The sequence below is a fragment of the Achroia grisella genome, unplaced genomic scaffold (assembly GCF_030625045.1).
Source record: "Achroia grisella isolate CSIRO2021 unplaced genomic scaffold, CSIRO_AGI_Agris_v1 utg971, whole genome shotgun sequence".
NCBI classification, from domain to species: domain Eukaryota; kingdom Metazoa; phylum Arthropoda; class Insecta; order Lepidoptera; family Pyralidae; genus Achroia; species Achroia grisella.
The window spans coordinates 1,835,994-1,860,878 of NW_026713077.1; the positions used below are offsets into that span (position 1 = coordinate 1,835,994).

General features: G+C 34.2%; 2 protein-coding genes across 2 annotated transcripts in view; one reads left to right on the top strand and one right to left on the bottom strand.

Annotated features, from left to right (window-relative positions):
* The window catches only part of LOC131854211 (potassium voltage-gated channel protein Shaw-like), a 214,718-nt gene extending 204,832 nt beyond the window's left edge, over window positions 1–9,886 (bottom strand). Inside the window, exon 1 of the mRNA XM_059205342.1 lies at window positions 9,747–9,886. Within this exon, the coding sequence (XP_059061325.1) occupies window positions 9,747–9,790 (44 nt within the window). The 5' untranslated portion in view covers window positions 9,791–9,886. The remainder of the gene's footprint in view (window positions 1–9,746) is intronic.
* Window positions 9,887–20,004: 10,118 nt separating this feature from the next.
* LOC131854212 (uncharacterized) lies at window positions 20,005–24,841 on the top strand. The gene is made up of 6 exons (XM_059205343.1): window positions 20,005–20,104; window positions 20,869–20,957; window positions 22,087–22,272; window positions 24,013–24,090; window positions 24,646–24,700; window positions 24,807–24,841. The coding sequence occupies exons 1-6, from the start codon at window positions 20,005–20,007 to the stop codon at window positions 24,839–24,841; spliced, it is 543 nt and encodes a 180-aa protein (XP_059061326.1).
* Window positions 24,842–24,885: the final 44 nt, after the last annotated feature.

The following is a 24,885-nucleotide window of genomic DNA, read 5'->3' on the forward strand; positions in this document are numbered from 1 at the left end:
TACATTGACTGCAAGACTTCTTATTCAATGACGCCCTGCGGCATACATTCAGGAATTAAGAACTGGAGTTTTGCTTATTCAAATCCAGTAGATATGTTCATTTCAGGCGTTTTGGGAGGTTGTCAGTTAGTAACCTCTGAGCTATTTCATTGGGGTGGACACTCAGCCGAGCCTTGTATTTTGAGCATATGCTAGCAAGCTCCTCGCGTACTGTGGGTAAATTCGAAGAGTGATGTATTTCCGAGTTGGTTGTAAACCATAGTGCCCTAAGAATGGTCTTCAAGATAGCGTAATGGACAGGTTCTTCAAGATAGGCTATAATTTATAAAAGATATTATGTAAATTATGCGAAATATAATGATAAACGTCATGCAGACGAAGTTGCGTAGGTCATCTAGTAATAAATAAATATGACGTTCTCTAATAAAATATTAGATCTCTAAAATAAATATACTAAATTTCCCATTAATATTACCCGTGAGGATTATCTGCTAACACAATTATGGTACGGATTGAGTGTACGTAATTTAGAAAAAAAATAAAGAAAGAATAAAACAAAGCGCTACTAATTTCTCGTGTAATTAAACGTGGGATTGTCTAAATTGTGTTGGCACAAATAAAACAGGCTTAGGCAGTGGATTGTCCACAGGTCTGGTCATTCTTTGCGACGTTAAAATGTCCATTAATGTACTTGCGTAATCCAGAAGTCCTATAAGAAATAGGTAGATTTCCTAACATGTTTCAGCTTGCTTCTACCTCTTTCAGATCATTTTTGATACACAATACATACACAGACAGATAGATGTCATACTGTCATCTTCATATTAAGACATTATCACTCTTCGGATCTTCCGGTCAGTCGTTTAGACGTAAAAATTATTTAATAGACAGACAGACACAAACACACAGAATTATAGTTAAATACTATATATATATTGCAAACGTTCTGACCACGAGTCAACCGGTAAAGCGCTATAAGATTTTTCAAAGAAATAACGAAAAGGTTAGTCGACATCACAGAAGACCGAAGAGCTGGCAGCTACCACGGACAAAGAATTAGTCTAGCCATTCAAAGAGGGAACGCTGCCAGTATCTTCAGAACTTTGCCTAAAGGGACCCCTTTTAATAATATATTCTAGTTATTGTATTATATTTTTTAAGCTTTTTAATTTGTAGTTGTATAATTAAGTTATGTAAATGATATAATTAGTTTAACAAAGGATAATAAGTACAAAACAATGGAAATAAATATATTAGATAAATAAGTTTTTAATTTATTAATTTGAGCTTTAAGAATCAGTGAGAAAAAATAAACAATATGATGTTGACAGCTACAATATTGCCAACAGCTCTATGTAGTTATAACACGTAAGTAATAACAAAATAATTATGAGCAACCGTAATTAAACGCGAAAACACCCGTGAAAATACTTTATTATGCATGTAAAAGTTCATCTAAGCTGGTACCACGGTAAATAAGAGTAGGTTCAGTAAATACAGTTAAACATTAAACCATGTTTATCATGTTGTAAACTCGAGAGTTTCTTTGCTGGGTGCTGTTCAATTTATAAGCGGTTGCGATAATGAGTAATAATTTTAAAATGTGGCCATTTGTAATAATTTTTAAACATTATAAAATAATGTTTAAAAATATTGACCATAGTGAGTTAAATTTTAAAAACGAATTCCATGATATATATGACTATTTTTTTTTGCAATAATTAATTTCTCAATCACTGATAAAAATTTGAACGATTTTTTTATAGCTCACAGCCGAGCCTAATCAACATAAAAGACAATTTCAATTTATTTAATACATAGAATCCATTATTCTGTAATCTCAAGAATAAATCTATAATTAGATACTTTATGCTACAAAAAATTATGGTGATACAGTGAGTGTTTTGTCAAAACTACATATATAGCATTTTTTAATGGGAAAGGTGACGAGGTAGTTAGAAATAGACTAAGAAAGTGGGTAGACATGTTTTTTTTACTAGCAATAATTGTTCAAATCGATTGATTTCACCGGTTGACTCGTGGTCAGACCGTTGGCAAAATATCGGGAGCTCATAAATAATATTATCATAGAAGATATATTGTTTAAATAAAAAATAATCTAAGAAATAACCCTTTTTTACTACTTGCATATGAATATAAATACGCTACATAACAACCAAAATAACATTTTTTTTATAATTTAAGTCTTTCTGTCTGTTTTTTCCGGCTAATCTCTGAAATGGCTGGACCGATTTTCACGGGACTTTTATTGGCAAGTAGCTGATGTAATAAGGAGTAACTTAGGCTACTTTTATTTTAGAAAAATAAAGTTAAATTCCACGTGGACGAAGTTGCCGCAACAGCTAGTAGTAAATAAATATATATATATATATATATAGACCCTATTAACCTCGATCTAATAATAAAATACGACCATTTAAAGTTCTCTCTACACCTTCATGGCACCTTAAACCTACAGCTGATTTAAGTCCCGGGAACTTCTCGAAGTTTCCCTGTCTGCCATACGATGGTCCCGACATACGAACGATGTATCTATGGAATACTAAGAAGTTTGACTCTCTCACCTATTTCAGACACCAAGCATGCTTTGTAAGCTGTATTTTGTATTGAAGAATACGATAAGGTAGTCAAATATCTTAGGCCTCCAGAATGGCAATGCATCAGTGGCACTATTGCATTCACGTGACGTGATTTCCGTGTTATTATTCACTTGTCATCAGGTAGCACGTCAGTCGAAAAATCAACCCGCCCTCGCTTATGAATTGCACCCAACAATACATCCCGTTAAAAATTAACACCAACGTAAAATTTGGGAAATTGCAAATGAAACGAAAAATATTTTCGGTCTATTTTATTTTAGTTAGTTTTTTTATTCAAATATGTATGTGTCACGGGTGACATACATTAATACATCCAGTGATAACCCAATTTCCATTTGGTGGATCTTCAATTTTATAATTCCAATTATACAAATATACCTATTGTAAAGATCTTCTTGATAGGTTTTTATATATTTTAGTTTCATTCTTTTTCTTTATATATTATTTTTGTAACATTCTATTGTATATCGCTGTCGTATTAGTTGTATTTTCTTTTGTCTCCGCATTTTTCCTCATAAACCCTCAATACCTCTCACTCATCAGGTATCTACCTCATGAGATACCTCCGCCTCATTTACATTTAATAGAAAGAAAGCAAGGGAATCAACTGTCATAGACAAATACGTTCATCACAATATCAACAGTTGACAATGACTCTGCCTATCCCACCCGGACTTATGCAAATGTATGTTTTATAAGGAAGGAAACACATTATATATATCTCTCTTTTTATGTTGTCTTCTCTCAGGGGGACAACTGAAGGGTAGCTACCCCGTTTCGACAATTTCGTGGAAGTTCAAAGCTTAACGATTCGACAGCACTTAATTTTTCCACGATGAAATATTTTAGGATTTTCTTCATATTCCACTAGATTTATCCTGCGGCGCTACCCGCGCCTATATAGTCAAAGGGACTGTGTACTTTCGCTGATACTTGTTTTATTTACAGAAGTGTATGCCTGTCAATTTTTTTTTTTATTTATATAAAATGTAACAAGACTTGGTTTATTGAAAGCAAGAGCTTATATCCTAAGTATTTTATAAGGTTATAAGTGAAAAAGATATAATAGAAAGACATTTCGTTTTATTCAATGTCATAAATAAATTTATTATAAAAAATAAATACACAGAGTCCAGACATATTTAGTGAAAACAAGAACTTAGTAAGTACCTACGTAGTTAACAAACTCATTGAAAACTGTTAATTTTTCTATTAAATTTATTTATTCATTCTATTAGACAGATAAATTTAATAAAAAAAATTACAGATGTGTATAAAAATTATTTTAATTATTTTTATATTATTTATTCAAATTGAATGAATAAATAAATTTAATATAAAAAATTTACAGTTAATAAAATGCAGTCACATATAATACAAAGTTAATAAAATACACTGTTTCCAGACTTTGTAAGTAAAAGCTAGAAATTATTAAGTAGTTTAGAGACACGATTTAATTGAAATAAATTTGATACGAAGAGAGTAAAAATTATTTGTTTATTTAATTTGATAAAATAAATTACAGTTAATATGCTGTCGAGACTTAGTGAAAACAAGAGCTTATTGCTTAAGTACCTACGTTGTTATTGTATCACGTCGTAAGCTATATTTATTTTTATTTAATCTATAAACTGTAAATAAAATTAGATTGTCTGTTTGTAATATTGAAAAAAAAAGGTTTTACTACATACATTTGAATATAAATATGGTACATACACCAAAATAACATTTTTTACAATTTATGTCTGTCTGTCTATTTGTTCCGGCTAGTTACTTAGGCTACTTCTATTTTAAAAAATTAATACATATATCCTTACCGATATTATAAATACTACAGTAACTTTGTCTGTACGTTGCGCTTTGACGCCAAAACTACTAAACCAATTTAAATAAAATTTGGTACACAGATAGTCGAGACCTGAGAAATGAGATAGACAATTCTTTAATGAAAAAAAGACTTGTAAGGGATTGATAGGGGAGATGAAAGTTGCTTCATAATGTGAAAAAAGGGTTGAAAGGGGCCCCTCCCCTTTCAACCCTCTTTTCGCATTATGTCGAAAAGTTTGTATGGAAATTCATCATTTTTTATGCATTCATAAAACGATGAAACATTTTTCTTCGGCTCTTTTGGTTTAGATTATATTATTTCTTTATTTGGTTGAGGTCACAATTCAATGCGGACGAAGTCGCGGGCATAGCTGGTAATAATATAAATAATAATAATAATACTCTTTATTGTGCAGAAAAAGACAAAAAATACTTACAAAAAAAATAATTTAATACAAAACTATGCTGGCAAAAGGCGGCATCGCCCAAAGAAATCTCTTACAGGCAATAGAAGTGATAGAAGTTTTGAGTAAAATTCAGTAAAGGAAGGTAGGTGGCACACTATAAAAATAGAAATAGATATTATATGAATACTAAATGCATATACATATAAACACATAAGGTAAATACATATATATATAAATACTATATGGTGGGAAATTGCGGAAAAATATAGAAAATAACGTTTCTCCACCATACGGTAGGGCGCGGTCGCTGGTTCAGAAATATGATGTTAATTCGCTAACTGATTGAAACATCCAAGGCTTGCTACCTGCAATATGTTGGCCTCGTACTCCTGGAGACCACCTTGGATGTAGCACAGAACACAATGATATAAGCACAAACACAAAAATATTGTCCAAATTCGAGATTAACTTTAGAGCAGCGTGCAAGGCAGTTGGTTGCACAAATCAGACAGTTTTTACTTTATCGAAGTGTATAGATGCACAATTGCACCTGCAGTGACGCTACAGAGGCGCCACTTTATAGGTACATACTTACCCACTAAACTACAAATATAAACCTTGGCTACAAATATAACAGACCAGCGAAATAACAATATATATAATTATTAACAATAAAATGTTATAAATGGCGTAACAACTATATATGTATGACTAAATACTTGATGCAGATATTCAGTGGATTACAGATGTACAGCAGTAAATATAATTTGTTCTCGTTCTGATCAGTTGCACGTTACATATAAACTGTTACTTAGCAACATGATAACTTATTTTAAATGTAATGGATTAGAGTTTTTCTTCTAAAATCAATGTAATAATACTGTCCCTTAATCCATTACATTTAAGACATCTCTACATTTAAATAATATACATAATATAAAACAATATACAGAAGAGTAAACAATAGAACAATAGTAGCAAAAAACACATCCAAAACTAAATCTGTTAAAATAATAATGACTCATTATAGTTGAACCTTTATAGGTTCATCATTCATCATCATTATTTATATAATGCGATGGATTAGACAAACTTCTAAAATCAATGTGCCAAATAGTACTTAATGATCTGACAATGAAACTCTAAGTATCTATAGTAATATACTCCTGTGAGAATTACCAATTATTCTCCAGATTATTATAATCGTTACATAAACCTATTACTGGAGAAATGGCACATACGAGAAACAGCATGTTGGCACGAAATCGTTATATTACATTGCAGGCTGTTAGAGTGAGAACGAATGATTTGCGCCTACCAAGTCGTTAAATATCTGCATTATTAAAGCTGAAGTTACTCTATCACGTTCAAGTTTAAAATACTGAACCGAATTCGATGGAATTTAGTCGCGAGATAGATCAAAGATAAAAGTTGGAAATAGGAACGAAATAATAACTCAGGACAATTCACACTGCACCGTCTAGTCCCATGCTAAACAGAGTTTATGTTATGGGTACTAAACATCAGATATAAATACTTAAATATGTTTTTAAATGTAATATTGAATATATAATTAAATACATACATAATATGCATAACAAACACCCAGACTGATACAAAGAATCATACTCATCAATACAAACGTTTGTGCCGTGCGAAGAAACGAACCCGCGATCATCGGAAGTAAAGCGGTGTGCTAAACTGCTAGACCACCGAGGCCGTCAAATAATGACAGTATATCACTAGCAATGCGACTACTAAATCCCATTACTAATAATCCCTCCCGCTCTACCATTTAACTTAAATTAGTATTCAGCTGAAGCTCTAACAAAACCCTTTAGGACAATTGTAGATACTATATTCATTTATTAAAAACGACGCGATAAATCATATCACCTGAATCTACAATTAAAATGACTTGTTTGATAATATCATTGTAGTATAATAATATAATATCTCAGGACAATTCATACAGCGCCATCTAGTCTCAAGGTAAGTAGAGCTTTTGATAGAGCGATATTTTTTTATAGTCAACTATCCCAAACCAGTCTTCGGATGAGAATTTTAGGAGGCTGCGGGAGTTCGCGCATCTGTGGCACCGGAGGCGGAGCGAGTACGAGAGGACTGACGGTGGTATGTGTTCAAGAAGAGAGGATACTGCTGAAGACGGAATGCTGCCCCGCACCGAAGCCGTACATGTTTCGTCCGCTGCCCCAGAAGGGGGAGAGTGCGATAGAAGGGACAGGAGTAGAAATAATTTGTAGGGATCAAGAGAATGCTTGCTTATCAGCGCACATTCCCCGTAGATTCGGCCAGTATAACCGAGAGGTTGGAATGGCCATGGGTTGGTGGAGGGTTACCCCAAACCAGTCCGATACGAACAATCATACTCATGAATATTTGCATTGTGCAAGGAATCAAACCCAAGACCATCGGAAGTCTAGCGATGTGCCACTAGACCACAAAGACCGTAAATAATATTAATATAATACACTTTCACGACTCTCATCTCCGATGGGGTAGTCAGAGACATTACTGCTCTTGATGGCTGCACATCACTGGTTATTGCAACTGATGTCTACGTTTAGTATATAGTACAAAAGGTAAGGATGAGTCAACTATCTTACAAGTTAATTTGTTTTGTTATCGATGCTTCTATCAACGGAGAGTCGATTAGAAATATAAATTGAAATACTCACAAAAAAACTCATAAAAATGTAATTCTGAACAACACTTATTCAATACAGCTACACACACGTTCCTATTGTGATGAATCTATGTTCCGATTGAGTGATGCAATAAAAAAAAGATGACAATTCAATCAAACAAATCATTTTTTGAAAAAATGCTCGTTAGTTACTTGAATAAAGATTATTTCTATTTCTACATTTTTTGGTGTCGCTCAGATTTGAATTCACGACCTATAAATCTAAATCGGAGAAACCACAAAGCTAATGTTCTCTCAATTGTGGAAATAGATTAATAATTGCTTAAACGAGTTATTTGTTGTCATTGAAATCGAACAACTAACTCGCCTTTGTCATCTAAATATGTACCTACCTACATTATTAATTCAAATTTAATTTAAACCAAAATAATTGAGCAAGAGAACAATTAATTTGCATTTATGGAACTCATCGACAATCTATTATTTAACAATGAAAAAAGTTACAATGACTTATCTATATACTTTTATTTTTAATGGGTGATAATGGCATGGCAACCCCCCCCCCCCCCCTGCGCTATCAGTATACACTGGCGGGGCTCCAGCTTGGGGTGAGGTAAGAATGAAGGTCAGTTAGCCCATCGTGAATCTAACAATAAATCAATCAAGATGGTTTCCAGGGGGAACCACGAGGAGGTGGACCTGATAGGGGGCTACTATTCCCCATTACTGGGGAGGAAGGAGATTGTTAGTAATGTGGATTGATAACCCCATTGCTAGCAATGTACCATGTCAGGTCGACCTCCACGCGGTTCCCCCTGGAAACCATCGTGTTAAATTCCTGTTGAATTTGCACGATGGGCTAACTGACCTGACCTCATGTTCATCTTATCATCCTCCACTGGTGCCCCGCCAGCGTAAACCGTCAGCGCAGGCGGGTGCTCCATTCCATTATCAACCCTCAAAAAAAAAAAATCCCCATTACTAACAATCCCCTCTCCCCACTTTTTTCAATATACTAGCTATATTTGACCTGCATGTTTACAGCCTATGTTTTTTCTTCGGACTACTGTAATACTGTAGGCCGCAGATGGCCTTTACATCTTCACCGGACGATAGGGGGCGAGTGTATATGGCAGTACAAACCCGCGGAAGGACTTATAGAGCGGCTGAAGCCCAACACCAGCCTGATAAATACGACTTTAGTCTGAGGGCACCGCTATGGGTTCAAACCTCGGTCGTCATAATTTCAATCCTCGTTTAATTGGGACGGAGCATCGACCGGAGGGGATTATAGCCTATGTGTTATTCTGATGTATAAGCTATATTATTATAAAGTTTCATCAAAACCATTTCAGTAGTTTTTGCGTGAAAGAGTCACAAATATCCAGCCATTTAAGTATTTAATCATACTCAAATTTTCGCGTTTATAATAGTAACATTAATACATGAAGTAAAAACTTTGTACCCCTTTTTACAAAAATTGCGTAAACAAGAAATGCGAAATTTCGGACAATTATAATTTATACAAAGAATGAGTGCAGAACGCTAATATTTTTTTTCAATTTATGTATAAAAAATACATTTAATCCATAAAAAAACATTACACACACTATCCACGTATTTCACACACGCATGTACTCTTTTGTTTATTGTTTAAAGTCTGTGGTCAAATTGAGAAATAGATTTTGACCATAGTACCTTAATAATGTTCAAAGATATAATTTAAGTTAATTATGGTCGAATTACAACCACTAACGACCAATAGTTTCAATTAATACGTTAATAGTGTAAGAAGAAAACATTTTTGTATCGTTTCTAATTATTAAACAAAATAAATATTTCAATTACAGATGAGATCTAGGTCAGACAACTCTATCTACCTAAAGTACTGTAATATTTGATTAAAAAAAAAGAGAATCCCTACAATAATTGCACACTTGTAAAGTCGGGGCGAATTGGTAGTCATAACTATAGTAAAAATCTTTACAGTTTCTAAAAATACTTTCCTATATACATCGCTGAAAATACAGCGACTAAAACAAGCTACTTTCCAAAATCAACAGTAAACCCATGAGAAACCGTAGCAATGTGGTTGTAGTCTTAACCAAAAATCAGTTACAAAATTTTTCAGAAACTAGAATGACGCATCTGCAACATTTTTCGTAACTAATTGCGGATTTGCCCCCTAATTTGGGAGACAAACGTCCGCTACGTGAGTCGTACCTTATTCCTCCAACGTTCAAAATGATCCTATTCTCCCCATCCATTCCTGCTCAGAAAAGTTTCTCCCACACGTCAAACATTTGAATTTATTTCACAGCACTATTGTTCAATCACAGCCCGTTCAATTACGGATTTGAAAATGGGACGTCGGATTCGAAAATTAAACACCGGATTTGAAAATTAAACGTCGGGTTCGAAAATGGAACGCCAAATTCGAAAATGGCACTGTTGTTGCACGTTTTGAAATCGAATTTCGAATTAGCGGTTTGTTGTTGTTGCGCGTGCCCGCTGCGCGGAGGCGCGGGTTCACGTCCGATGCGGACGGCCGTCGGTTCGGCACTGGGATGAAACGGGATGAAGCGGTGAAGGGATGCTGGGATGGTGACCACCTAACACCCCCCACCTGTGGCCTGCACGCACTGCAGTCGACCTCTTTGCGCCTTTCAAGTTTATGATGTGGTTTCATAGATTTTTCATTAATTACAGTTAATGGGTACGTTAGTTAGGGATTATTTATATATACTGAATATTATAAGGCGTTAAAGTTTGTGAGTTTGAATGTTCAGCGTAATCTCCGAAACTACTGACCCGATTATGAAAATTCTTTTTAGCGTTAGATAGTCCATTTATCGAGAAAGGTCATAGGCTTTATAATTTAACAATTAGCATAACTCTGGACAATTCACACAGCGCCATCTAATCTCAAGGTTAACATAGCTTATGTTGTGTGTACTGGTCAACTTATATAAATATATACATAATATTCACAGAAATAAGAAATAAAAACAAACAATCATAGTTATTAATACAAATATTTGTACCGTGCGAGGAATCGAACCCACGAACATCGGAAGTAAAACGGTGTGCAACATCGCTAGACCAACGGGGCCGTCAAAAAAAAGTTAAATAATTAAAAACTTCCTTTTCAACATTAACTTTCAACCATCTTTTTCTGCCCCAAAAATAACTTTGTTAACAATTTTTCACCCTTAATCTAGGGTAACGCTCGAAAGTGACAACATTGGGAAATGTGTGACCATGCTGAAAGCGTCTCTACCCCGAAACAGGTCAAGCATTCTCGACATATGTACGTGAGCAAATTTACTTTGTTATTATCACAAAACTTAATATGTGCTCAAGAAAGTTTTAAAAATAAGAGACACTAAGTGGGTAGTTATATATTAATCTACAGTAACCGTTTACCATCAGATAGGCCGTATGATGTTCGCCAATACTTTTGTAAAACTGCGTATACACAGATGTAGCCTCGGTGGTCTATTGGTTAAGCCCACCGCCATACTTTCGATGGTCGCGGGTTCACATTTTTCGAAGTATATTATGTACACAGAAAATACTCTGACCAATACAAACAATCAAACTCATGAATAAAAATGTACGTACCGTGAGAAGAATCGAACCCGCGGCCATCAAAAGTATAGCAGTGAGCTAAACCGTTATACCACCGCGGTCGTCGAATACATACGTTTAACTACCCAACTAAGATACTTCATATAAAACACAAAACAACTCTCAATATTAGAAAAGTTTCATTTTTTATAATTTAGCCTCAACAACTTGAACTTGCAACTTTATTTACTCGACACAAGGAACACAGGTAAGCTGCAGGACTTTGTATAATGCCAATGTATTTTGGACGTTTAGGAATTATGTATTTAAAATTCAATTTCATTTGTACATTTTATGTTACTGGAATAGGAAAGCTGTATATAGTAAGTGATTATTTTTGGCTATATATGTGAATAGCACCAAGTATATCACGTTATCACATTGTCATATGACACCCATAATATCTGTCATGCGTTGTTATACCCAATAATAATAATAATCTATACATATAAATAAAATTGGAGTGTCTGTTTGTAATACTGAAATAACCGTTTTTTACTACATGCAGATGAATATAAATATGGTACATACACTAAAATAACATTTTTTACCATTTTTGTCTGTCTATCTGTCTGTCTGTTTGTTCATGCTAATCTCTGAAATGGCTGGTATGATTTTGACAGGACTTTTATAGTCAGGTAGCTTATGTAATAAAGAGTAACTTAGGTTTAGTTTAGAAAACCCTTTATTTTAGAAAAATAAAGTTAAATTCCACGCAATAATCTCAAGACAATTTGTACGAGACATAAAAACTACTTTGTATTTGTTTTAAATTTCGAATGCGCTTCGCATTAAAAGAAATTATTAGAAATTATTCTTAAAACAAATGAATATTTGTTTTAAGAATATTTTTTTTATTAGAATAATGTGAAAATACCATCATGGTGTTACATTTATCTCCATAAATATTCAACTATGATTCATACACAATTAACACAGCACCATCTAGACCCAAGTTAAGTTACATAAAGCTTGTGTTTTGGATGCTCGATAACTGATACATAGATTTTTTTCGTAAATACATACATATTGTACATAGAAAATACCCAGATCGACACAAACAATTGTACTCATGAACACAAATGTGTGTGCCGTGCGAGGAATCGAACTCGCGAGCATCGGAAGTCGGTGTGCTACACCGCTAGACCACCGAGGTCGTCAAGGTATCATATCTTCATTCATTTATTCATAATTTATGAACCACGCCCTTGTCCTGTGTCTTTTTTGTTTCTTATTATGTATTCTAGGCATCAGATTGTTTCTATATTAGTTACGATCATCTGATGATTCGCAACATGTACACATGTAATTGGCATATATATTGTCTTTAAAACTATGATAAATGCTTAATGTAAATTACAAAGTTTAACTACATCACGTTATCATATAAAACACCTAAATATCTTAGAATTGCAACGCATGACGTTGCCATTCTGAGATATTTCCTTACGCCATAATTTTACTGCCATAGCTCAACCTTCAACCGAAATACATCTTGCACAGCACGCTGCTGGTATGCAGAAATAGGTGATATAAATTAAAAACTTTTTTATATATTTTATTAACTAACGTAATAGAATTAGAAATAACATTTATTCAAATTAATTAATATAAATACTTTTAAACAGTCATATGTTTTATTCTGTTTTCATTCGAAACGCAAGCTCATATCAAGAAGAATAAGAATGAAACTCGCGTGCTGCTCATTTAAATAGATATTGTTCAGAATTACATTTTTAAGAAATTTGTATGAATACAAACTGCCATATAGCAAAGTTGACATAAATAAATAGTTACTGGAATATACATATATATTACAATATAATAATAAATGGGTACATTTATGTCATTACCTACAGATGCTAGACCAACAAGGCTGTCAAAATAAAAATAAGTTAAGTAATTTAAAACTACATCCTTTTCAACCTTACTTACACTAATTTACAGCCCTCTTTATCTACCCCAATAATAACATTGGGTACATTTATATCATTACAGACTTTCTACATGAAATTATTGAAAATAGAAGCATTACAGACCATGGACTAGGTGCATCTGAAAAAAAAACAGGATTTCTGTGACGCTATTTCTCTCACCATCAACCGTCCAATCTCATTCCTGTAACATTACAGAAAAAAAACTAAAGTACTGAAAATATTCCACCTAGAGTGTAACACTCGCATCCCTAGAAATATTCTCAGTTATAGCCCACGTAAATAGGTGCTTTCTTATCAGGGTTGTCAACTTTAAAACATTTGACCTCGTACGAAGAAATCAAACATATGATTAAACCTCGATAATATGGATCTTTAAACTCGTACATTATCGCATTTTGACTGATTTCCATAGTTATTTAATGGATTTACATTAAAACTCGAAGCAAAAACTTGGTACACCTTTTTTGAAAATTGGATGGAGGAATATGAAATTTCACACACTTACGAATTATACGGAGAAAGAATGCAATATGGTAGTTTTTTTTTTAATTAGGTGTAAAAAATAGTTTAGAACATTAAAAAAAAACATTACACACACAATTACCATGTGTTTTACACACACACATAGAAAGAATAGTCTTTGACAATAGAACCTTAATAATATTCAAAATTATAATTTAATAATTTACAGTAGAATTTCGACCATTGGGCGACCACTAATTTTCTTTAATTCCGCTACCATTAGCATGTGTGAGACCACAAATATTCATTGCGGAAACCTAACCACCGCTACTGGAAGCGCTACGACCTTCTCTATTAGTGATCAAATTCCGGCCGTTAATGAGTCTACATCTCACTCGGATATAGCTTGGAAACCTAGTGTTGATATTTCGGCGACCGATTTGGGCAACTAATAGTCAACACTAGGTTTCCAAGCTATAGAGTTTTGTCGCTCACCAGTCAACACTAGGTTTCCAAACTATAAAGTTTTGTCGCTCAATATTGAACACTTAAGGCTTCCGAGCTATAGAATTTTGTTGCTCAACACTAGATTTCCAAGCTATAGGGTTTTGTCGAGACAAGGCTTCCGAGCTATAGAATTTTGTCACTCGATACTAGATTCCCAAGCTATAGAGTTTTGTCGCTCAATATTGAACACTAGGCTTCCGAGCCATCGAATTTTGTTGCTTAACACTAGATTTCCAAGCTATAGAGTTTTGTTGAGACAAGGCTTCCGAGCTATAAATTTTGTCACTCAATACTAGATTCCCAAGCTATAGAGTTTTGTCGCTCAACATTGAACACTAGGCTTCCGAGCCATAGAATTTTGTTGCTCAACACTAGATTTCCAAGCTATAGAGTTTTGTCGAGACAAGGCTTCCGAGCTATAGAATTTTGTCACTCAATACTAGATTCCCAAGATATAGAGTTTTGTCGCTCAACATTGAACACTAGGCTTCCGAGCCATAGAATTTTGTTGCTCAACACTAGATTTCCAAGCTATAGAGTTTTGTCGAGAAAAGGCTTCCGAGCTATAGAATTTTGTCACTCAATACTAGATTCCCAAGCTATAGAGTTTTGTCGCTCAACATTTAACACTTAAGGCTTCCGAGCTATAGAATTTTGTTGCTCAACACCAGATTTTCAAGCTACAGAGTTTGTCGCTCAAAAGTTCAGACACTAGGCTTCCAAGCTTTACCTGAACTCTATTCTACACATACTCATTCTCAGGTCTCACAGATTTCTCATCAATCAAATCTCGTACAACTTAAAGTACAATGAGAATGATCTCGTACTGGAGGACAAAGATTTCGTACTTGTAAGTGGGTACTCGTACAGTTGGCATCCCTGCTCCTCTCACGCAGTCATCGTTATTATGAATTTATGACACTAATACACATTTGTTGGGTCGGTTTTTGGAATAAAGGGTGGCCTAGATAAACATAATTAGATACGGTAAAGGCACGTGTGGAAACCTTTTGAAGTTGCGAAGCTAACACAAGCGTTGGGTTATTGCATTTGTCTCTATTATACAGAGATCCGACTTTAGAATAAAAACTTGGTGTTTTTTTTTTAATTTTAGGACATTTTAAACAGCGCCATCTAGTTTCAGCAGAGCTTGTCATGGGTACTAGACAACTGGTGTATATAAATTGATACATTTTTTTTGTAAATATACATAGATAACATCCACACTGATACAACCAATCATACTCATGATTATAAATATTCGTACCGCGGGAGGAATCGAACCCGCGACCATTGGAAGTAAGGCAGTATATTAAACCGCTACACCATCGAGGTCGTTGAGGTCGAATAGAATTGTTAGTAATGAGAACTGGTAACCAAATTGCTGGCAAATGTCTGACCTACTCTGGCAACCGTCGTGATTAATTCTTAGTAATTTGTTACTATGGGCTAAATGACCTCATGTTCATCTTAAAAACTGCTAGGTTTATCTTAGATAGCGCTATGTGAATTATCCAGGGTTAACTTTATAAAATGTGCTTGCCAGATTCGAACTAAAGACCATTGTAAGTCGGGGTAGTAACCATCGCTACCCCATAACACACAATGACCGTTAATAGTATTCCTTATTTGTTCTTTTACAATGTTAACAATAATATACATATCCGTTTCAAAGAGCTACAATGTAAACATTAAAATAAAAATACAACATCAAAATAAATAATATTGGAAAATACTCTTGTGTCCGGAAATTTCTAGAATATTCTAGCGGTACGGAATTTTGAAATACCGACCCTGTGGTATCCATAATAAAGATTAAAGCGCATAAAAGTGAGACATGCATTGCGTGTCGGGAAATATTGAATAGAACGATCGTACAGTAATTTATATAGATGAAGTGGCTTGTGATATATATAGTTCATAAATGGAATTTGATATCAAGATGCAAAATTTAAAAATGGAACGCAATATTTTTTATAGCACTAGAGGTAAACTGTAACATAATTTAATGGACAATTTGAAAAAGGAATGCAATAATTTATAAATATCACGAGAGGTAAAAAGCAGTTTGCTTGGGTGCCTTAGTCTGCTCATTTCAAATAAAAACAAATAGAATCATTAAAATTATTCGATTAAATCACATCACATAGATTTCATGTGACAGATTCATTATAGCTTTATAGACGATTTCCTTCGCCTTTAGGTCTTTACAAACCACGCCCCCACAGTACGTCTGGTTTATGGCAAGTGTTGTTTTTGGCGCGAATTTTACGGCGATGGATGGTGTTAAATATTGGATGACGACAGCTCGTCGAGATATCACGCCAATAAAACTGTTGACACGGAACGTTTATATTGCTGATAGCCTTATTTTTAACCGATTTCCGAGTAAAAGACTCAATTCTTCTATATTTGTGAATTTGTGAATTTGTCTACGTATGTGTGTATGATAGAGAGAGAGAAAATGGGTGTGTGTTAAGCAAATTCTCGCTTGAATTTGAACTATTATAATTAAGTTGAGTCTTTTTAATAATTGTAGTATCTGTTCCACTCCCATAGATACATTTTTTGTTTCATAAAAATAACTTACAATAATAGATGTATAATAATAACAAATAAATAAATAACCCTGGACAATTAAAACAGCGCCATCTAGTCCCACTGTACTGGACAATTAACACAGCGCCATCACCTCCCTCGGTAAGCAGAACTTCTATTATGGGTATTAAACCACTGATATGATTTTTTAAATACATAGATAACACCCAGACCGATACAGTCAATCATAGTCATGATTACAAATGTTTACACTAACCTGCGACCATCGGAAGTAAAGCGGTGTGCTCACCACCAGATCACCGAGGCCGTCAATAAAAATGACTATTTTATTACTATCTGTGTGTTTGTATAGTTGAGTTACGATAACATAATATCTATGTGATTAGCACTCATCTATTCCTGTTTTTATCTAAATCCACTCACATTTAATAGCTAAACGTACACACAGACAACCATACTAATAACTAGCTTCAGTAAGTTAAAGTTCTATGGTAAAGTTATATTAGTATGTATATATCAGCATGGAATATAACTTTATTTTTCTAAAATAAAAGTAGCCCAAGTTACTTCTTATTACATCAGCTACTTGCCAAAAAAAGTCCCGTCAAAATCGGTCCAGCCATTTCAGAGAGTAGCCGGAACGAACAGACAGACAGACAAAAATTTTATAAAATGTTATTTTTGTGAATGTGCCATATTTATATTCATATGGATGTAGTAAAAAACGGTTATTTCAATATTACAAACAGACACTCCAATTTTATTTATATGTATTGATAATAATAAACTTAGGACAATTCTCGCTTCGCCATCCAGACCCAAGTTAAGCTAGCTAAAGCTTGTGTTATGGGTACTAGATAACTGATACAAGCACATAATATATTTTTTTTCGTAAACATACATTTATACTCATAAATACAAATGTTTGTGCCGTGCGAGGCATCGAACCAGCGAACGGAAGTAAGGCGGTGTGCTAAACCACTGGACCACGAAGGCGTCAAAGAAATAGCAATAGGAATATTATCTGCTAGAAATAGTTTAGCAAACAAAACATAATAATCTATTTTTATAACCGTATCAAACGCGAGGTTGAACCCATTTTATTTTTGTTAAAAAAAATATTTATACAGCGTCAAACGCATCGTGGGGTTATGGTTTGATCATTGGTATTAGTATAGAGGTAATAAAATATCTCGCTTCAGGGACTGAAATAGATTTTCATGAACATATGGAATCACTTCAAAAGTTTGTTATAGTATAGTAGTTTTTTTAAATATGCTTTCTTGATATATGATAGCGTAGCGGCTTTTGTATTGATTGCCGCATGCATCCTCATGTACAGTGCGAATACTGTAACTACCATATAGTAATTTTTGTAGCTGTGACGTGGTCGAGTGGAATGAGTAGTCATGCTCACTAAAATGTCCAGACATGTGGCGGCGTGGTGGGCCGGATCATTGGGCTCCCTACAATATGGTCGAGCGCAGTGATGGCCGGCTCATCCGTCATACCCGTGAACGAGTGCTGCTTGTAGGGACTGGTCTGCTCTTATCACTACGACTGATTTAATCTTATTGTGTTTTTATATTTGTGCCTAAATAAATTAGTGCTGGTTGGTAGTTTGTATTCACACGTTTCGACTTGTAAAATGTGAACTTACAAGGATTGTTTAAAAGAGCAACACACAAGTTTCTTACACACAAGCTTATTCTTCTAGACAGCTTTCCGAATACGCGGTAGATTTAAAAAAATGTTGACTATTCAAAAGTGCTTAAATTATGTTTATTTGAATAAATGATTTTCTATTCTATTCTATTCTATTTACGGGTGGCAATAGTCCATTAGCCTGCGCTAGCGGTTTACGCTGGCGGGGCACCAGTGGAGGATGTTAAGATGAGCATGAGGTCAGGTCCGTCACCCCATCTTTACAAATTCATCAAGAATTTATCACGATGGTTTCCAGGGGGAACCGCGTTGAGCTCAACCTGACATGGTACATTGCTTGCAATATGATCATCAGTCCACATTACTAACAATCCCCTTTCTCCCCATACACTATAGTATAGATATATATATAGATATATATACAGTAGTTAGATAGATAGATAAATAGACAAATTCTTTACTCAACTTTTAAAAAAAATTACAAACGCATAAAACGACCTCGGTGGTCTAGCGCTTTAGCACACCGCCTTACCTCCGATGGTCAGGTTTGATTCCTCGCACGGTACAAACATTTCCAATTATGGGTATGATTGTTTGTGTGTTTTCTATGTATATTATTGTTGTTATATATGTATTTTTTATATGTTTATTATGTTATGTATGTTTTATATGTATTTACAAACAAACATCTATGTATTTATATCACTTGTCTAGTACCAATAACACAAGCTCTGTTAACTTGGGACTGGATGGCGATGGGTGAGTCGTCCTGAGATATTATTGTTATATTTTCCCCCGAACTTCTATAGTTAACTGTCCCTCTGTCTTCCCCATCTGTGATAATAAGTCTTGAATATATATTTACGAAACGTTTTCTAAAGTAGATCCTGAAGGCACGACTATACGATTTCCTATGTTTTTCGCTCATTCAGTAATGGATATAAAAATAAAAGTAGTAAAAACGGAACGTACCGATATTTGTGCTGTACGAACGGTTTTACGATCGAGCGCTAAAACCGATATTATACGATTTTTAACCGATTACTTATATTTATGTTCTAACGTCGATTTTTCGTTTGTACGATTTTATATAAAAGTTGATAGTGGAGTGATATAACGACTATCGGAAATGGAGGGAAAGGGATTGTTAGTGATGTGGACTTCTAATCCCATTGCTAACAATTTGTCATGTCAGGTTGACCTCCACGCGGTCCCCTTGGAAACCATCGTGATAAATTACTGGTGAATTTGTCACGATCATCCTCCATTGTTAAGAAGGCAAGTGCACCATTTCATTATCATCCATTAACAAAAGACTATGTACTTAGGTGTATTTTAGCGTGAAAGCGAGATAGACAGACAGATTTACTTTCGCATTTAAAATATTAGTAAGGATTCAAAAAATATCTTTCCACTCTACATTCATTAGCACCATCTCTTTCTGCGCGCACACCGTCCCAAAAGCGGAAAACAGATTCCAATTTAGCTATCTCAAAAAGATAAACCATTATTTCGCAATATAGGTTACCTCGACGGAATCATTCAGTTGCAATGATAATGTTATCAAATTACGAAATAAACAATACTTTATACGGTACGTGCATCCCATATCGGCGGTAGATGAAGCACTATCATCTTAAGATAAATCGAGATAAACTATAACATCGTATGAAGTCGAAATATCATTGTTTAACTCCTATTATTCAGGTTCGGTTAGCGAAATGTTGGACAAAATTGTTCTATTCGGTTGTGTTGGTTTGATATTGAGTTATCCAAATTATTTTGAGACGAAGAAGTTTCGCGTTGGCATCGAATATGACAGTGAGTATTTAAATGGTTTTATCAGACTTATGTATGACTATGATGTAATGACTGCCTCAGTGGTGTAGCGGTTAACACGTCTGACTTGCGATGGTCGCGGGTACGATTCCTCGCATTGTACAATTTTTTGTGTTCTTGAATATGATTGTTTGCATCAGTCTGGATGTTTCCTGTGTCCTAGTGTCCTAATTATAAAACAACTGTCTATATATTGGTATCAGTTGTCTACTACCCATACACATGCTCTGAACACGCAAGTTTTTACTCGTTCTTCTTGAGATGAGTCTGCGTTCCGAATGAGTGGTAGATTAAACAAATGTAAAAAATTAAAAATGCTTATATTAAGTTCATTTGAATAAATATTATTTCTATTTCTATATCCATAGAGAGACAGAAATATAAACTGACACACAAACTTCTAATTTATAACCACTATGCATATATTTTAAAATTCAAAGGTATATCAAACACTTTGTACCTATCCCTTGTTACGAAATTTGCTCGAGCGAAGGTGTATAAAATTTTTAGTTTTATAGTTTACATATAGATGTTTTTATGCATAAAAATACATTAAATCAATAAAAAAACCTTAAATACACAAGCATATATTATCTTTTATTTACTGTTTAAGTCTATGGTCAAATTCAGAATAGATTAATATTGTTTGTCTTTAATATTATTTGTCTATAGTCATACGGAATGTTAATTTAACTATCATCGAATTTCGACCCACTCGTATTATTCGATTACTAATATTCTCGCAGAGTCGTTGCCCATGGACGGTGGTGCAGATCGCTACCGTCACAGAAATAACTACGACCCGTTCTTCGTCACAGTCACCACGGAAGCGAGGGTTTGTATGTCATATTTTTATCGTTAACTTACTGGTTTTGGTAGGTGTCGTCCTGCGGAACTTTTTTATATTAGCTGTGACCGCAGCTTCTGTGTTTAGCCTCTGTGTTATTGTGATGCATAAGCTATATTATTGCAAAGTTTCATTAAAACGTTTAGCCAACTTGTTTACCAATTGCATACCAAATGAGAACCCCGGGAGCAAAGCTCTACTATAAGAGCTAATTAATACAATAAGTATTTAATTTTTAGTTCATGTATACATAATTTTGACGGCCTTAGTGATCTCTTTTCACACCGCTTTACTTCCAAAGGTCACGGGTTCGATTCCTGTATACAATAATCTGCATTCACGAGTATAATTGTTTGTATCGGTCTGGGTATTTTCTATGTATAAATACAAAAATATCTATATATTTATAACAGTTGTCTAGTACCCATAACACAAGCTCTACATACCTTGACCATATGTTATCTGTGCCTTGACTAAATGATGCTGTGTAGATTGTCCTGAGACATTATTATTATTATTATTATTTGTGTTGGTTTTTAATGAGTAACGGGGCTGCTTGAAATCCAGCACTGTATAGGTGCACCTCATTGAGTTAGGGGGAAAGGGGATTGTTAGTAATGTGGATTGATAACCCCATTGCTAGCAATGTACAATGTCAGGTCCACGCGGTTCCCCCTGGAAACCATCGTAAAACATTCCTGGTGAGCTTGTTACGATGGGCTAACTGACCTGACCTTATGCTCATCTTATCATCTTCCACTGGTGCCCCGCCAGCGTAAACCGTTAGCGTAGGTGGGTGCACCATTCCATTGTCATCCATAAAAAAACCTCATTGAGTTGTGCTTATATCAGCAACAGCTGAGGCAGCTCCTATTGCCAACTTTGTTTTTTTATTCTTGTGTATGCTTGTTTATTTATTTATTTATTTATTTATTAGAAAATCAACAGCTTAGAATCCAATAATCAACTCAGTCAACATATTATGTAGTATTGTACATAATATGTTAATCTGTTAATGTTGGTAATAAAGGTTTATCTATCGATGAATCGGTCTCTCTATCGATCTATCTAACGACCGATCTATCGATATATCTATATATTTGTAATTATTTTTCAGAATGGATTCGTAATCACTTTCTTAGACGTCACGGCGACCATTGACGCACCTGGCGAGGTGACCTTCAATATGGTGAAGGGTCAGACGGGCTCCAAGACGATGGTGTTCCAACTCGTGTCTAACCACACAGATTTCCTATCGTACCACTACCTGGCATACGGTATGAGGGAAGCCGATTATAAAAAGGTGACGACTGTTTCCATGGACAGTATTTTAGGTTAGTTTTATTTGACGGCCTCGGTGATGTAGCGGTCTAGCACACCGCTTTACGTCCGATGGTCGCAGGTTCGATTCCTCGCACGGCACAAACTTTTGTATCCATGAGTATGATTTTGTATCGGTCTGGGTGTATTCTATATATAATATGAATTTACGAAGAAAAAAATATCTATGTATTTGTATCAGTTGTCCAGTACCCATAACACAAGCTTTAGCTAGCTTAACTTGGATCTAGATGGCGCTGTGTGAATTGTCCTGAGATTATTTATTATTATTATTTTATAATACAGAATTAAGGTTAAAGGCATGTAATTGTAATATCAAACATGCTGACGGCCCGCCTTATGGTAAGCCGTAATCTCCTAGTATTAACATCGCTCCCCAATCGATGCACCGTCTAATTCAAACGGGTATTGAAATAACGACGCTCTGAACTGGGCTTCGAACCTCTAGCGGTGCCCTCAGACTAAAGTCGTATCCGTCAGGTGGGAGTTGGCCTTCAGCCGCTCCATAAGTCCTTCCGCGGGTTTGGAGTGCCATCTGCACTCGCCCTCTATCGTCCTGCTGCGGCCAACAGCATTAGAGTAGTCCGATAAAAAAGCTATACAGCCATGACGCACTCGTCATCCTATCAAGTAGGATCCTGCGCGCCGTGCAATATTGTGCATCTGTGGCGCATTACGTTTGCGCGGGAAAAAAAGTCTATAAAAATATTTATTTATTTAAAACTTTATTGATTTTGTACAATAGGCGGGCTTAATGCTAATAGCATTCTCTACCAGCCAACCTTAGGGAGTGAGATTTAGATAGATTCTTCAGCAGATATATAAATTTTCTTGTGTTCGTAATTCTTAATCTTGTATATAAAATTCTCAATTCACAATTTTAGTTACCACACTCGTCCGAAACGTCCGATTTTTATGATTTTATATGCATATTCTGAGAATCGGTTATTATCTATTTTTCATAACCCTAACATTATTTATGTTTTTTTATAATATGGCATTAAAAAGTACTTACAACTCTAAATTTTCACCCTTCTATCGATATTCTACCTATTTTTTAATGGCGATTTTAATTTATATAGCAAAATAATGTAATTTAATAATAAGTCCCTATAATCAAAACACATTTCTCAAAGCAAGCTGCTTGCCGAATAAAATATATAAGACTAAGGTATATATTTTACCGCAGACTATTAAATTAAAAGAAAAGTTTACTTATATATCATTCATGTATTCATATAGTCACCATTAAAAACAAAGCAACGCAAACAATCTCTAACAGACTTGCTTGTTACAGACAGGCGTTGCAACAGCTACTTATAACTTATATACCTAACTTTGTAAGATAAAGATATAAATAAAGTCATAGATTATTTCGTATATGAATAGAATATAACATCTCTAAAAGATAGATAGTGATCAATATTTTGAAGATAGTTCTTGGAAAATTGTACTAAAAATATATCGAAACTGCGCCATCTATGTCACTATAATGATAACTGCATAATGCAAATAGCAAGGTTGAAGTATGTATGCCAATGTTTGTGAAAAGTTTATTATGAGAGATTATAGATGGCGCTATTCAAGAATATAAATAGTTTACGTTGTAATACATAGATGGCGCTAATCGACATAATTTTCTTTTTATTTTAATTAGTTAATTTAATGAGAAAATACAAATTTTTGTTTATTTCTATTACAGCTGGCCAACATTATAACGCTACCATTTACTAATGATGCACAGAAATTACTACAAAATTATACGACGACATTTCTGAACGTTTTATCTTATATTATTATATGCAAAATAATATCATAAACTAAAAGTATTTTTATTTATCCCTCTACATTTATTCTTTCTTCTAGGTTTTTTTTAATAATTTTATTTCCAATTATAAATTGCGTTACCTAAGATATAAGGTAAATTATAAATAGTTACACAAATACGTACCCTGCGATCTCCCTGCCATATGTCACCAATCGAAATTAGCAGATGACTTTAAAGAAAGTTTTTGTAATGTATCATAGGTATTCTACTATCATGATTAGAGTAGGTTCCTAAAAAAAATTGGTAAAATACAGACTGTTTATAAATTACGAAGTTTACTATAATGTATTTATAGTAGAAGGAATTTTAATAACCAACTAAAAATTATAATACTTACTATGAACAAAATGTAACATTCGTTGGAATAATAACTATGTTAAAGAAAAAAGAATTTTGATTTTTATATTATTTTTATTTACTATGTACATAATTTAAACAGTTAACATTAAGTATAAGAATAGTTTGAAGAATGAGATATTTTAAATTCTAATTTTAATAAATGTACAGAGAAAAATATTGACCTTGCGACCAAATTTATACGTACAATCTTTGCTCAAGGCAGGTAATAATATATTCCTTTTCTTGACTTTACAGGACACACATTTATTTTTGTCACAATGATAATATTATTTTTTTATTAATAATAATATTAATTAATCATTCATCAGTGTTTGATGAAGTCCTGGCCCCCAAACTATCATGAGCTGATAGTTATCAGGACTCAGTTCCTTCCCAAAAACAAAAGGA